Source organism: Panthera leo, chromosome C2 (assembly GCF_018350215.1).
Source record: "Panthera leo isolate Ple1 chromosome C2, P.leo_Ple1_pat1.1, whole genome shotgun sequence".
In the NCBI taxonomy this organism is placed as follows: Eukaryota; Metazoa; Chordata; class Mammalia; order Carnivora; family Felidae; genus Panthera; species Panthera leo.
Window position 1 is genome coordinate 98,047,386 of NC_056687.1, and position 16,844 is coordinate 98,064,229.

Genomic DNA, 16,844 nt, shown 5'->3' on the forward strand with positions numbered 1-16,844 from the left:
CTTAGACTTGAGAAAATATAATGATGTTCTAAATTCCTTCCTATGGTTAAGAGAGAATTGATATTTAATATTATTTATATGCTGTTGATTACCTAATTATCCTGCCAATTGATCTTATGTGAGAAATTAAATTAGAAAATTTATGGACAGCTATAAGACAAGATATACAAAACTTTTAAAGCTCATTTGAAATTAGGCCTTATATGACATAAAACACTTGGAGGGTTGACAGTCTACTTTTGCCAACAATCTGTGGCAATAACTATCCTTTCCCATGTATGACAAATGAAAGTCTACTCAGTTTTAAAATTTAAGTGATAAAAATACTACAACACCAAATTATAATTTTTGGAAGTGCCACATCTCCTTATTGTTTGTCTTATCATTTGATAGTTCCCAAGAGTATTAGAATTGTCCGTGAGGGGTGCTGGAACTCCTACTCTGAGTGGAAAATGTTTTACTATTCTTGTTTAAAGTGACAACAGTCGGTACTTATGGAGCTCCTACCATATTCCAGGCACAGTTCTACTGTCTTTATGTGTTTCACTCATTTAATTGTCACTGTGATCTTTGGCATGGTAACAGTTACAGTGCCCATTTCATGACTAGGAAAGAAGGCAGGAAGACATTGAGTGATCTGCCCAGTGTCCACCCATCAGTAAAAAGGTGAACCAGAGATCCCCAAGCAGGCATTCTGCCTCTAGAGACATTGCACTTAGCCGCCCTTCCATATTGCCTGTCCAAGAAGCATCATGTGTCAATAAGGAACAGTTATTGGATTCTGAGTTGAGTGATCAAATATTTTATCAAGTACGTGCTATGCTAAGCCACAACTCTAGTTGCTTTCACTTTCCTTCAATGCCTAGTAAGGCTCTTGGGGACTTGTCACATGTCATTCCTTCCTTCCATACCCTGAACCAAGAGACAGGAGATCAGTTAGAGCCTTTCTCATAGAATTGATGGCAAGGCTGCCAGAGCCCCTGGTAGGCGCCCTTTTGGCATCACCATGTAAGACTTTTTTGCAAAGTTTTAACTCTATCCAGGCTTTTTATTGCATTATTCTGCATTTTTGTCTTCTTCCAGTAGGAATATTGGAATTTTGAGAATATTCGTCTCTTTCCAAGTTTGTGTTTGCATTTTCATAGTAACCATCCCCCCAAATGTCAAATGTTTATGGAAAGGAAGCAGTATGTTGGGCTTTGAACATGACGTTGATTCTGCTGTCTCGTGGTTCATAGAACTGCCCTTTGGTTAGAGCTTTATCACTGTGGCTATGTTTCCTTGGCAGTCAATTCAGTAGTACAATTTGTTGTGAGTCCCAGGAGATTCTCTCCTAGTTTTTGCCGGCCCCTTTCCCTCTGTGGATTAAACTCTTTAGTGGAGATAGACAAAGTGATTTTAGTATCACTGGATGACAGCCAGAAAGCAAACGGCCTAAAAGTGGGAAAGAATTCAGAGTGGGGAAAATAAAGGTCTGGTATTATCTAGTGCCAAGATAGACCTCCTTATTTCTAGGCCTCCCTCAACATTTTGTATCTCAGTTTGTAACAGTAATACTTTTCTGGGGGGAAAGATATTCCAGATGTGATAACTACAAGGTGTAACTGCACCACTCTCCACCCTTCCTGTGCCCACCACCAACTTCTTATTGTTACAAGTTCTCTTACTGAAAATGACTGTCTCTGGATACTCTCACAGTTTCCAAGCCCAGATAGTGGCTAAATAATATTTCCAAGCCCAGATAGTGGCTAAATATCCCTCTTATTCAAGAGGGACAGCACATTTTGAGGGAGCTATTACAGCGTACTTTGGGGAAAACATGCCACCTGCCTTTAGTCTTTTCGATGCCAAGGATTTCCTTTAAAAATCTATAATTTTCAAATAATTTATGTTGATACTTCACCCAATCAAGGAAACAGAGCTTAAATCCCATTGTCATCCCCCTCGTAAGCATAGGCTGTGCTTGGAAACTTGCTTCCAGAGAGTAGTATATGAAAAGGTAGAGAAAAGTAACTTTATAGGGTAGAAGCTTAGCAAACATAACCTTGGCCAATGATAAGGTTGACATCAGCAGTAATGTCAGCTTGATAGCATGTACCCTTGATAAGATGTAGTGAGAATAGACAGCACTTCATCTCCATTGTCTTCCTCCCCACAACCCATAACCCCAATCTAACCATAGGAAAAACATCAGAGCAACACAAATTGAGGGACACTCTACAAAAAAGTCTGACAAGTATTCCTCAAAACTGTCAAGGTCATGAAAAACAAGGAAAGTCTGGGAAACTGCCATAGACCAGAGGAAGCTAAGGAGTCAGAAAGCTAAATATAATGTGATTTCTTAGGATTGAAAAAGGACATTAGGAAAAAAGTAGGAAAATCCTAATAAAATATTGAGTTTAGTTCATAGTAATGTACCAAATTGACTTCTTAATTGTGATAAATGGTAATATAAGATGTTAACAACAGGGAAATTGGGTGAAGGATATACCAGGTCTCCGTACCGTCTTCACAACTTTTCTGTAAATCTAAAATTACTCTAAAATGAAAAGTTTATTTCTGTATAAAAAAGCAATCAATAAATCGCTACGTAAAGCTGTATAAAGAGCACACAATATTAACTTTGAGATACATAGACTTAATTTCACTTGTATTGATATTTTAAACTCTTGAGTTTGGGAAATACCAGCCAAATAGAGCAGAGGATAAGGAAGGAAGTGAACAGTTATTGAATACTGTTATTTATTAGGCACATCGCTGAACAGCCATCCATCTCCTCTCCTTTAAAACCACAGTAAGAATCTCATTGTGTAGAGCAGGAAATTGAGGCTGAGAGTATAGGAAACATCTCGAGGTTCTGCAGCTACTCAGGAGGCAGCAGAACTGAGAATAAAAGCTAGGGGCTGGGAGGGCAGTAACCATGAGGGCTAACAGACACAAGGAGAGGAGGTGCAGGGAGAGGGCGGGCCGCAGGGCTCGCAGTAATTGTGCGAAAAATGGGTGTGTTTTCTGACCTGATGCCTCCAAGAGAAGAATAATGATTTTTGGCAACGCAACATGTCACTATCAAGGTGAAGGTCCACACAGTGGATGCTAACTATATTTGAGACCGTTTCCTGTTTTCTGGCAGGAATTAGGGACAGCTAAATAATGATTACACTCCCGCTGTTTTACTGAGAAAAAATTTTCCATGCAGTCAAGTTAATCTAAACTTTTCCTATAGATTCATATGATAAGCCTCAAAACTACTGAACTTTTTTTGCATTTTGGATATCATAAGTGACGATTCACGCCTCACATTGAATAAGTTTTTGACACATACCACTGATTAGCCCATATAATTTGTATACAGGGCAAGAATAGTGTGTTTTTCTGTGAAATTTTCTTCTGGATAGTTTTTTCTCTGACCTGCCAGTTGCTATGGAAATCTTTGCTTAACTAGCCTCTTGGCCTTAACTTAGCTCTTACCCTTTTACATCATCACCTGGCTAGCAAACATTTTATTCAAAGATATGGCTTGATTAGTGTTAACAAATTTCGCCCCTTAGGTCCACAGTATAAAGATTTTTTTCTTTTCTTTTTTTTTTTTTTTTGTCTAAGTAAGGTATGTATTTAAAGCCTGAAAGTACCTGTTCATCCTTTGTGGTTGATATTTTATTTCATCATGTGTTATTTTCTTCCAGTGTCAGACCATCAGAAGTCATAAATTTAGGTATAAAATATAAGGAAAGAAATATCTTGAAGAAAAAAACACATAACCTTTACAAGGGAGAATTTATACAAAAATCATCCAGTAAGTAATCACTGTTGACATATTTTTATAGTGTTGTTATTTTTATAGATTGGTATACATGCAACAAACAGCTACTCTATGTGCCAGGAATGCTGGTGTTTCTTCATAAAGGTAGGTAAAGTCCTGTGATCTCTATTTAACAAAGGTGAAAAGTGAGGCTCAGACACATCAGAGAGACTGTGACTTGTCCCAGGCTGCACAGCATACAAATGGCTGAAGTGTAAGGTCTAAGCCAGAAAACACACACACACAAAGTGCCCACTATAGTATCCAAAATAGAGTTGGCACAGAACGCTAATTCTGTCCCCTAAGTATTTAAGAGATGAAAATGAATAAAATATATTTTTGCCCTCAGGAAGCCCAAAGCTATACAGAACAATATTAGTTTGGTTGGAGCTAACCAGAAAAAGAATTATTTAAAAAGTAATTGAAACAAGAGTTGTTATCATACTGAAGGGTATTATTTAGAAGTGTAATGAGAATAATTTCGTAAAGCTCCACTATATGAAACTATTTCACTCACTATAAACCTTATTTCAACTTATGTCCAAGGGATAGACTTTGATAGAATAAATACGTTGATTTTAGAATTTCTACTGAAGTTTTGTTGCCAAAACGTACATTGTTATTTAATATTAAATGCACATTTATAAACAAATCTACTCCATAGGCTTTTTGTCAGGATTACATGAGATAATATGTATAAAGCATATTATACATACAACAGTACCTGGCATATTATAGAAACTTATACAATTTTATTACTAATGTTACTCTTATTATTATTGCTATTATGCCTTGGAGCGTGACCTTTGGAGTGAAACGTATTTGTGCTTATGTTGAAGGTCTGCCATTTACCAGCTATGTAAATTCCAGGCAAGTTATTAAAATATCTTGGGCTGCGATTTCCTCATCTGTCAGAAGGGTGAACTGATACTTTACAGGTTGTAAAGATGTCTCCCTTGGTTCGATATAACATGTTGATTCTTAAAGTCTGTTCCCTGTGCAGCAGCATGAGCATCACCTGGAACTTACAAATGTACATTCTGGGGCCCCACCCCTACCCTAGTAAATCAGAAATGGGAGTGATATATACCACCTTATGTTTTTTAAAATTTTTTTTAAGTTTATTTACTTATTTTGAGAGAGAGAGAACATGAGCAGGGTAGGGATAGAGAGATCAGCACGGAGACTGACGCAGAACTTGAATCCACGAACTGCAAGATCATGACCTGAGCTGAAATCAAGAGTCGGATGCTTAACCTACTGAGCCCCTAGCAGCTTATGTTTTTACAAGCTCTCCAGGTGATGGTGATGCCTGGCAAAATTTGAGAATTGCTGACATAGCACATGACTTGTCCCATAGCAAGTGCTAAATATGTATTAGCTCACTTTTCTTAGGTGCTGAACCACCATGATGACAAAAGCACAGTTCCTACCTTTGCAGTGCTAACAATCAAACAAACATAAATTCACATCTCAAGCGAAGCACTTCCCATTTATCCTGTGAAGCAAAACGAAAACTTTTCCCATTGTCCGAGACTTTGCTTTAAGGCACAGGAATAAAAGACCTTTCCTTTCTGTCGTCTCATTGTGTGCATCTTAAATACAATGGCACAGCTCTGGTTTACATGTTAGCGAAATTAAAAAGTACTTGCACATTCAAAATTTTAGATACGTTGTTAAATGGTGAAAACAAGATTCCGTCCAGCAAAAGATGCAGTTTTCTGGCAGATAAAAGAAACTGGAGCTCTTCCAAAATGGCAGAATACACACTTTCAAGGGAACATAGCAAAAGAATCCAAATAAAAAAATAAATGAAAGGGGGGCCTCAAGTTCCTTTTGGTCCCTTTGAATACAAGGACCATGGATTCATCGTGAACAGCTGTGTTTGCCGGCATCGCTGATCACTGCAGCTGTACCAGCTGAGTAACAGGAAGGTTACATTTTAAAAAGTTAACTTGGAAATATGCTAGCTCCTGCTGAGGAATTAATGATACTCTACTTTTTTCCTGCCCTCCCCTAAAACCCACTGTCGTCAAGGTGCATTTAGGTCATTAAGCATCGGAACCCTGAAAGAGCTGCCTGAAGTGACGAAACTAGCTTTTCTTTGGGACCCGGAGAAATATTTCAGGGAAGAGCCAAAGGCGGAGTGTTCCCAAATTCCAGAGCCTCCACTGCTCTCCGAAAGTAAGTCCTCAGCCACCACACCCCTCCATCATCTGTCCCCATTCAACTCAATCACTTCAAAAAACAAAGTAGGAAAGCGTGGAAGTAACATGTTTGCCTTGTAGGTTGCAGTGAAAGGAAGCGTGGTTTGACTGCTAAGATTTATAGCTCAGCCGTTGATCTGTGCTCTCAAAAAGGGCAGCCAACAGGCTGGAATACATAAAAAGTGTATTTTTATTTTGTCAGTTTTCTGAAGTCAGTATGCCATGAATATGTATTTTGAGTCTGCCACGGATGAGAACCCCCTTCCCCAAATAATCTTCATTTTCAAAACTGATACCAGAGAAAGAGATATCCTAAGACCGCTTTCGAACCGAGTCTTTGACAATCTGGTTTTGTTCTTGGCATGTGGAACACTATAAATAGAGGCTACTTAAAGTGCATTGTGTTCGAGACTTCCAGCTGCAGTGTTGGGCTAATATCATGAGAGGACAAGAAAGCTCAGCTTAGAAAATATAAGTGAGTAATCTCCGGAGATTCAGAAACAAGATGTGCAAAAGAAGGCTCTGATTTTCAGACTGTTACAGGCTTCCAAGTTCCTAAGGATTTGAAGAAGAGTTTCGGTGCAGAAATCCTCCCCGCATAGAGGGGCCTTCCGGGAGTGCAGCCGGCACAACCTGAATCTTAGTGAGGCACTCAGAAAGCATATGGACCCGGCAGGGAACTCATTTAAAATAATTAATGAAAGTGCACATTTCCAACTTGTCACAGTCAGATGATCAGAACTATACTCAAACAATCTGAGATCTGTGGTCTCTAAATTTTTCAAATCTTCTGGGATGAGGGTTCAACATCATCCCTGAGAAATAATCACCCTTTAGGAGGGAGGAGGTTGTTGTTGTTGTTGTTGTTTTGTTTTGTTTTTTATGTCCACGCTGGAGGAAGTTTAAGCTTCTTGTCTCTGCTTGGTTCCCTATGGAAAAGGAGAGCAGCTGGTCAACATTTTTTTTTTTTTTTAATTCTACTTGTGAGCAAGGGACAGCTGTCATTCCTCATTGCCATGGTTTCCAGTCTAATTGTTATCAGCTTCCTTTGCCTTTACTCAGAGTTTTTCTTTTCTAAACTTATAATCATTTATTTGGTCTCATGAGAGTCATCTAATGGCTTCTGCTCATTTCTTTTAAAACCATGAATCCATAAACTTTAGGGCTCTAAATAGCCATTTGTGCATCTGACAGAGCTTTCAATCTATCATCCTGCCTTTTTCCCCCCAGGATGATTCATCTTTTACAAATAAATATGGGGAGCATTTATCTTGTCCTTCTGAGTCACAGACAGATGAGAATCTGAGGAACAGACAGTAAGAAAAGATCCCCAGAGCCAGGACAAAGTGTAAAGACAGTAGAGACACAGAACATGAACACGGGAAGAAACCAAGATGGAGCAAGGGATCAGAATTGAGGCAAGGGAAATAGAAGACAGAGAGTATGCAGATGCTGGGGGACAAGAAAGTGGGAGAGGGCAGCAGTGAGCGCAGCAAACACCTGTCCTCAGCAGTGCGAGGTCCTGCTCCTGTGAGGAACCTTGTACATTCTGCAGCAGGCAGAATTCTCCTATGGGCAGGTGGATGTATGTGTGGGGAGCGGGGGTGGGGGGGGGGATAGATGGATGGATGGACATACCTAAAATACTCTAATAAGTTTTCAAAGAAAATTTTTTCTCCTGGATTTCACAACATAAATTTTTTTCCTGTAATTTCCACACAGTTTTTTTTTAAAAGATCTTTTCATCCCTCTTTTTTATTTTCTTCTTCAGCTTTTCATCCTTTGCTCTCTTTTCAGTATTTCCACTTATTTGCCTTCCCTTTGAGTGAATTTTTTTTTTAAGTTCCATCAACTAAAGGGAAAGGCAGATGCAGACTTTGAGGACAATAGAATGCATGACTTGTGACACCATATTCTGTGGAAGCATCCAGGGTGAAGCCAGATTAACTGTGGGGGCATAGGAAGGAATGCAGAGAGGTGGTCACATCTGAGCTGGGACTTAGGGGAAGCAGGAGTCCAAAGGGTGAAGGAGGAGAAGGGCAAGTCAAGATGAAGGAAACAATGTAAGGAAATTCATCAGGGATGAAGTAGGGCAGAAGTCCACATGATCCTAGGTTGACTGCGTTGGGTGACTTCAGATAGTGATATGTTGAGTTTGACACACATGAGTAGAGTTGAGTTTCGAATATGTTGAATTTGAGGGGTACCTGGGTGGCTTAGTCAGTTAAGCGTATGACTTGGGCCCAGGTGATGATCTCGTGGTTTGTGGGTTCGAGTCCTGCATCGGGCTCTGTGCTGACAGCTCAGAGATTGAAGCCTGCTTCAGATTCTGTGTCTTCCTCTCTCTGCCTGTCCCCCACTCATGCTCTGTCTCTTTCTCTGTCTCTCAAAAATAAATAAACATTAAAAAAAAAAAGAAGGTGTTGAGTTTAAGCTACTGGTATGCTATTTAGAAATAAAGTTCTTGGGGCACTTAGGTGGCTCAGTCGGTTAGGCATCTGACTTCAGCTTAGGTCATGATCTCACAGTCTGTGAGTTCGAGCCCCGTGTCGGGCTCTGTGCTGACAGCTCAGAGCCTGGAGCCTGTTTCAGATTGTGTCTCCCTCTCTCTCTGCCCCTCCCCTGCTCATGCTCTGTCTCTCTCTGTCTCAAAAATAAATAAAAACATTAAATTTTTTTTAAAAGAAAGTTGTTGAGGATGATGGAGGATTGTAACATGCTTTGTATAATATTATAGAGTCTTCAACTAGCGGATACAGAGATAATGTTTGTTCATTTGTGTGTGTAGCCTTTTCTGTGGTAGATATTGAATGCCTTCTCTGTGCTGGCCTCTGTGCTAGAGGCTGGAGACAGAGTCAACCTGTAGAGGCCCAGCCTTCAATGATCTTGAAGACTAGTTGTCAAAATAGATAAGGAAACAAATAATTGTGTTTTATACCAAGGACTATGACAGAAATATGCACTGGCCAGTGTGAGACCACATGGAGATTCATAGATGGTTCTTTTTTTTTTTTTTGAGAAACTTGATTATGTTGAGCTGGATACTAAAAGTCAAGTTGCTATTAGATTAGTCAGGTAGGGGAAAAAAGGGGATGATATTTCTGGCAAAGGAGCAGCACATGCAAATGTAAGGTGGTGGGAGTGACATGGTTTGCTGAGGAAGCTACACATAGTCCCAAATGTCTGGGGGCTACACATAGTCCCAAATGGTTCTAGAAGGAACATGGCAAGAATTAAGGCTAGATAGGTAAATAGGGCCAGATTCTGGAGTACCTAGTGTGCTGTGCTAAAGACCTTGGCATTTATTTTATCAGAAACGAGGACCCATTAGAATGTTTCAGTCAAATATTTTGAATTATTCCATTTTCTCTCTACTATTAATTCTTCTGTTTTTATATCTCTTCATATTATTCTTTTAGTGATTACTCAGAAGATTGCAATACTCTTTTCTGTGTCCTTTATCCCTCTTATGATAGCAGGCTCCCACCTGAGATCATATTCCTTCCATCTGAAGAATGTCCCGCAGTATTTCTTATAATGTGAGTCTGCTGGGGAGTCATTTTATGTGTCTTAAAAAGGCATTTATTTTATTTTGACTTCAGAAGGATATTTTCACTGGGTTTAAAACTCTAAATACCAGTGATTGTTAAAATTCTGTTCAGCTCTTTAAAGATAGCATCTCATTGTTTCCTTGCTCCCATAATTCCTGATTAAAATTCAGTTTTTAATATGATTGTGGCTCCTGGGGCTACTGAGTGGCTCAGTCGGTTAAGCGTCCGACTTCGGCTCAGGTTATGATCTCACGGTTCGTGAGTTCGAGCCCCGTGTCGGGCTCTGGGCTGACAGCTCAGAGCCTGGAGCCCGCTTCAGATTCTGTGTCTCCCTCTGTCTGCCCCTCTGCTGCTTGCACTCTGTTTCTTGCATTGTCTGAAACATAAATAAACATTAAAAAAATTTTTTTTAATTATGATTGTGGCTCCTTTGAGGGTAATATCTTTTTTTTTTTTTTTTAACCTGGCTTCTTTAAAGATTTTTCTCTTTATCCTCAGTTTTCAGCAGTTTTATCATGATGGATATAAATATGCTTTTCTCACCATATTGCTTGGTGTTGATAGGAACTCTTGAATAAATCTTTCTTCAAGTTTGGACAATTCTCGGCCATTATCTTTTTGATTATAATTTCTTTCCAATTCTCACTCTCCTGTCCTTCTGGGATTGCATTTCTGTACATGTAGACACTCCTTACATCATAAATGTTTCTTACATTCTTCTCTTCTTTCCATTTGATTTTCCTCTCTGAGCTTTATTTTGGGTACTTTATATTGACTTGTATTTGCATTACTAACCCTGTCCTTCACCAGTCTGCTGTTAAACTCATGTGATCAGGCCCCAATTTCAGATTTTACATATATATATTTTTTAGTTCTTCTCAATTGAAATTATTCACATTTTCATCCATTTTGTCCAAACTTTATCTCTTTTTCTTTAACATATTTATAATAGTAATTTTAAAGTCTGGGCCTGCTAACCTCAATATCTGGATGATCTTGGGGTCTGCTTCTAATGTCTATTTTTTCTTCTTTGTTATTGGTCACATTTTCCTTCTTCTTTGCAAGTCTAGTAATTTTGCATAATTTTAAATTGTATGACGGGAATTATGTGTAAAATATCTATAGATGCTGAAATTAATGTTTTTTTCTCCCAGAGGTAGTTGACCCTTTCCTTAATTGGGCAGAGAACATGAAGGGTACATCATGTTGATTCAGTTACAAATTGAGCTTGGTCAGTGCTTGGTTACAGTCGACTTAGTCTACTTCTGATTTCAAATGTCTGTCTGTTTTAAGCCTCTCCTTTTATTGATATATTGTCTCCTAAGTACTGCAAGATTACAGGACACATTCCTCTCTAGTCCCATCCACAGTCTCCATCACCCTAGCACTTAAAAAATAGCTTATAGGGAACTGACTATTGTGGAATTTCTCTAGATTCCAATATGTCAAACCTTAACCCACATTGTCATCCAAACTCGTCTCTTTGTCTATTGACAATCCTGTTTCTTAGCGATGCCCAGATGTGATAAATCCATAAAGAGAAGAAAATATTTGGCAATTTGAGCCCATCTAAGAGGGATTCTATTGCCTCTGGAATTTTAATTTGATAATCTCTGCTTCCATCACCCTCTGATAGCTTTGAAAATATTATTTCTGTAATTTACCTGTTTTTGTTGTTCTGTCTGGTGAAATGAAAAGGATGACCTACCACTAGCTATTAAACCTCTTCAGAAAAAAAGATTTCTGCTGAAATGTTTAAAACAGGAAAGTGACACGACCGGGTACGCATTTTACAACGCTTTCTGGAAACTGTAGTAGATGCATTATAATGGAGTTAGACTGAAGGCAGCATATTAGAGCAGTAGGAGCTTATTGTTTGCAGCCAGCTATCTGCTTTTGAATCTTTAGTTTGCCTTTCACTAGTTGTTTATATCTGGATAAATTACACAATCTACCAAGTCTCAGTTTTCACGTGTATAAAATGGGGCTAATCATACCTGATTTTGAAGTGGTGTGGGCTAACTTCAGCACAATGGCTAGCATATATGCTGCATTCATTAAATGGTATCTGTTATTATTTTGAAGCCATGGAGATCCTACAAAGGAAGTAACTAATTTGAGACATGCTAAGGAGATTGAACTTAAAGGTTCAATGACGATAGGTAAGCACATGAATGACTTTCAGATTTCTAGCTTGGATAACTATGTCTGAGAGAGAGCGAGAGCGAGAGAGAGAGAGAGAGAGACTATTATTGAGAGAGGAAATACAGGAGGAGAAGATGGTTTAGAGTCAGTTTTCAAAATATGTTGTGATGGAGGTGGCTGGGACATGAACCAAAAAAAGCTAATATGTTTCCAAGAAACTGACTATAGTAGGAAAGAAATACAGAGAGGTAGCTGAAAAGCAAGTACAGGCAAGTTTCAGCATTCCTTTTATATTTAAGTTCATTTTCTTTTTCTGGTTGTAGATATAATCATGGGTATTATAGAAAATTGGCTAGTAGGAAGTAAAGAGAACTCTAAAGAACTTGGGAATAGCAGATCTAAAGAACAGCCACTCCCCCCTCAAGCCTGAGATAGACCAAGGAAGATGCCCATCCAAGCTAGGGCTGATACCTAGACCTTGTTTGAGAAGGCTTCTTCGTGTCACTGGATAGCAAGGTGGCAGAGCTGTTGCAGGTAGGACATGGCAAAAATCTCCCAGGGTGGCCATGGGAAACCATCCACGGGGAGGTGCTGCACCTCAGAAATCACTGCAAAGCCACCCAAGGAGTGCAGGGGAGGCTGTTCACAGGGAGGAGTCACAGTGGTGGACCTCTGCTCACCTCTTGGGGTGTTACGGAAAGCCATTCACCGGGTGGTGCCAGATGGGTGGCACTCTGCTGCAAAGCTACCTGAAGGGTGACAAGGAAAGCCGCTGGTTCTGGGCTCTGGAGAAGTCAGCCATGCCTGCATCATAGGAGTCTGGAGCTGGAAAAGCCACTGTGGGGCTTGGTACTGGGGGAGTCCATACTATAGGAGTCTAGTGCTGGAGAAAGTGCCCTGCAGGAGTATGGTGACAGGAGCACCCACTTGTAAGAGAAATCCACTTCTCCTCCAGTGTCCTGCTGGCATCCCCTCATGATAGGGAGCAACATCACACCAGCTGGCAAAAGAAATACTTGTAGGGCTCCAGTCCATTATCGCAAAGCAAGCAGTGAAGAGTGGATTTGGAGCTGAGGGCAATCCATTGGTAACTGGCCTATTATCATTTTACCTCTGTTTCTGTGCTTTCTCCCCCACGCCTGGCCCTTTACGTTATTTTCTATCTTTTGAAATTGCAGTCATCACTCCTATGAAGTTATAAGGCGTTGGTGGCTATGGTTGTCTTTTGGGAGAATTTCCATTTATAAAGGGAATCAAACTTGGGAGACTCGAAGCAATAATGGTCTAAAGGCAAAATTTTGAGCATGCATTTGGCTTCAAACCAAGACTCTATCACTTGCTAGCTTTATGACTTGGAACAGGTCAATTAAACTCTCTGTGCCTTAGTTTCTTCAAATGAAAATGGCATCATGTTAGTTACCATCCTCATCATGTTGCTGTGAACAGTAAGTGAAATAATTCAGGCGAAGCCTTTAGCATAGGGCCTGACACCTACTGAGAATTTGATACATGTTCTTTATTGATAATACTGGGTTGTCATTGTCCCATTGTTATTGCACTAGACATCTCTAAGTCCCTATTTTCTTTATGCGGAATCTGTGGCACGGACTCTCTGGGCCCTACGTGAGCAGTGGCCATGTTATTTAGTTGTTCGTGTTGTTAATATTTCTAGGTGTCATCTCCCTTGTTCAAATGGTGTTCAAATCATATTCCCAGGGCAGCTTATTCTTATGCTGATTTCTAAAATCAACCACTTTACTATAATAGTACCTATTTTTATCACTTTCATTTAAAACTGTTCTTCTTTTCAGGAGGATGCTGCTGAATTAAAACAAGTTACAATAAAAGAGCACTTAAAAAGAATCTCAATTACCGACGTATCCCCCCCTCCACGATTTCATTACAATGGTCTGCCTTAAATCTTTGTGCTGCATTTTCCACACACGCCTGCCATCCCCGTAATTACAGTGTGTGGAAGGTTATTTGGCAATTGTATGATGAGGGGCATTTTGCCAGACTTACTATCAATATTCTAAACTACCACTTGGGAACTCGGGACAGTTTTCAAACACTTCATAATCTCCTGGTGACTTTTTTAGTCTTGCCTACTGGGTTTTTAATGTCCTGTTGTATTCTCTTTCTTTCCCTTTCAAGTTGAAACATCTTTCATACTCTCTCTTTAGCTTCCAAGCTCTTCCCTGTGGGTTCTCAAACAGCTTGAAACCCCTCTTTGATATGCCTTATTCAAAAACCTAGAAGTGACTTGGAAATGTCTCTGGGTCAGGTTTCACCAATAAATTCCCTAGAACCCATTTATACTGAATCTGTAAAATCTTTAAACTTTTCAATGTAGAGAGGATGCTCCATTGGCGATACCTCAGGTGAATTGTTTTGTTCTTGTTGTTGTTGTTGTTTTGGCAAAGACAAAATGAACAGGACAATTAAAGAGATGATTTTATTGCAAGCTATTGCATAGGGAGAATATTTGTTAAAAGGAATGTCTCAAAGGAAAGGAAAGGGGCCTGACCTGTTACAGAGACAGGTTAGTGAATCCATGAGTCTTACTAGACTTCTGGGGACAGGCACAGAGGGTCTTATTTCGCAGTAGGAGAGCAGAGTCCTCCTTTACTGTTATTTGTCTCCCAAACACAAAATAGTAGAGGAGTTTCTTAACTGTCTCTGCTTTCCGGGAGGGAGTACAGGGCTCAGGTAAAGTTCAATACTGTCAGTCCCTCTCTTTTGTTTAAGAGGAAGGAATAGGGGCGCCTGGGTGGCTCAGTCGGCTGAGCGTCTGACTTCGGCTCAGGTCATGATCTCGCGGTCTGTGAGTTCGAGCCCTGCGTCGGGCTCTGTGCTGACAGCTCAGAGCCTGGAGCCTGCTTCAGATTCTGTGTCTCCCTCTCTCTCTGCTCCTCCCCCACTCATGCTCTGTCTCTCTCTCAGAAATAAATAAACATTAAAAAAAATTAAAAAAAAAAAAAAAGAGTAAGGAATATCTCTCATCATGGAGCAATCCAGAGGTTGCTCCTAGAGGCACAAAGCATGGTCTCAGAAGTGGTCCCTCAGGGATTCTCATTGGTGTTGCTCCTGCAAAACCAGTTGAACCATATGTTGCGAGTTGGTGACAAAGGTCAGTTGTTCTGGATCCTGAAGAGATCCTGAGAGAAAAGCACAGTGGCAGGCGGAGTAGAGTCTAGATAGGGATTTGGGCTGTTGGGTTTTAGTTCTCAGTTTTAGTCGGGTGTGAGAAGAACTGGGAAAGTCCATTTGGAGTATTGTAGTCAGATACTGAAGGGAACTGGAAAATTTGAAAATCTGTAAGAACCGACAATTTGTGCATGTTAACAGTCTCCAGTCCAATCTGCAGGTAGATTCCAAAACGTGTTTCCAAAGCAGGAGAGGAAGTCAGTTAGAACTCTACCAGAGGGGGCGCCTGGGTGGGTCAGTTAAGTGTCCGGCTCTCTTGATTCTGGCTCAGGTCATGATCTCATGATTGTGAGATTAAAACCTGCATCAGGATCTGTGCTGACAGTACAGAGTCTGCTTGGGATTCTCTCTCTCCTTCTCTCTCTTGCCTCTCTCCTGCTTGTGTGCATGCATGCTATTTCATGATCTCTCTCTCTCCCTCTCTCAAAATAAATAAATAAACATGAAAAAAAAATTCTACCAGATGAGACAGAATTTGTGTATCCATTGGCAGGATAACCTGCAATTTACAAAGAGGGACAAAATAGCTCAACAGTGGTGAACTCAGCAGCCAGACTCTGACAGCTCGGAAGAGTGTAGTAGAGGCAATGTGTGGTTTTCCATTGCAACACAAAATTCTCTGCATCGTTCTTAAACTATAGGGTGAAAATATATACACAGGCTTTTAGTAAAATCTAATTTACTATGTTTTTGCTTTAGAATATAATCGTAAATCTAGTACCAATAAAGAAAAAAATCACTGATATTGTGAGAAATTTCTCACTGGAACAAATAATTAAAATACAAAAAGGAAGCATGAAAGCATGTATAGATATATTCACTTTAAGTAAGAAATGAGAGACTGTTATGTGTGATGCACCTCAGGAAATTTTAAATAACTAAAGAATGGGCATAAAACAGACATCTTAGAAGTGGAATTCCTTCTTATCATTTTATATCTTTATATGATAGCACTAAATTATCTTGAAAGTCAAACACACACACACTCACACACACACACACCAAAATTTGGGTCCTACAAGACAGACATTGTTAATATGTGAAAAGCATCTGTTAAAAGGTTCAACAGATGCCCCACATATATCATCAGGGAAATACAAAGTGAAACAACAGTGAGATACCACTCCTCACCTGTGAGAATGGCCCAAATCTAGAACACTGACACTGCCAGATGCTGACGAGGGCATGGAGCAACAGGAAACTTTATTCATTGCTGGTGGGAATGCAAAATGGTACAGCCACTTTGGAAGACAGCTGGCAGTTTCTTACCAAAGGAAGCATACTCTTACCATTTAATCCAATAATCATGCTCCTTGGTATTTAGCCAAAGGAGGTGAAAACTTACATACACACAAAAGCCTGCACATGGGTGTTTAAAGCAACTTTATTCATAATTGCCCAAACTTGGAGGCAACTAAGATGTTTTTCACTAAGTAAATGTATAAATAAATTGAGGTACACCCAGATAATCGAATATTATTGAGCACTAAAAAGAAATGAGCTATTAAGCCATGAAAAGACACGGAGGAATCTTAAATGAGTGTTACTAAGTGAAAGAAGCCAATCTGAAAAGGTACATACGATGATTCCAACTACATGACATTCTGGGAAAGGCAACACTATGGTAAAAAGATGAGTGGTTTCCAGAGAAGGGGAGAGAAGACGAATGGGAGCAGAGGGTTTTCTAGGGCAGTGAAAATACTCTGTATGACATTATAGTGAGGGATATAGGTCATTACTCTTTTTTCCAAACCTATATAATGTACACCACAAGTAGTGAACCCTTAGGTAAACTATGTACTTTGGGTGATTATGATGAGCCAATGTAGATTCATTCTCGGGGAAATATGTACCATTCTGGTGAGTGATGTTGATAAAGGGGGAGGCTATTCATGTATGGAGGCAGGGGATATATGGGAAATCTTTGTACCTTCT

General features: G+C 39.8%; 1 protein-coding gene across 1 annotated transcript in view; it reads left to right on the forward strand.

The window, feature by feature from the left end:
• The window catches only part of WDR49 (WD repeat domain 49), a 139,092-nt gene that overhangs the window by 112,760 nt on the left and 9,488 nt on the right, over nt 1-16,844 (forward strand). The window contains exons 18-19 of the mRNA XM_042903330.1: nt 3,684-3,793; nt 5,837-5,983. Of these exons, the coding sequence (XP_042759264.1) occupies nt 3,684-3,793; nt 5,837-5,983 (257 nt within the window). The remainder of the gene's footprint in view (nt 1-3,683; nt 3,794-5,836; nt 5,984-16,844) is intronic.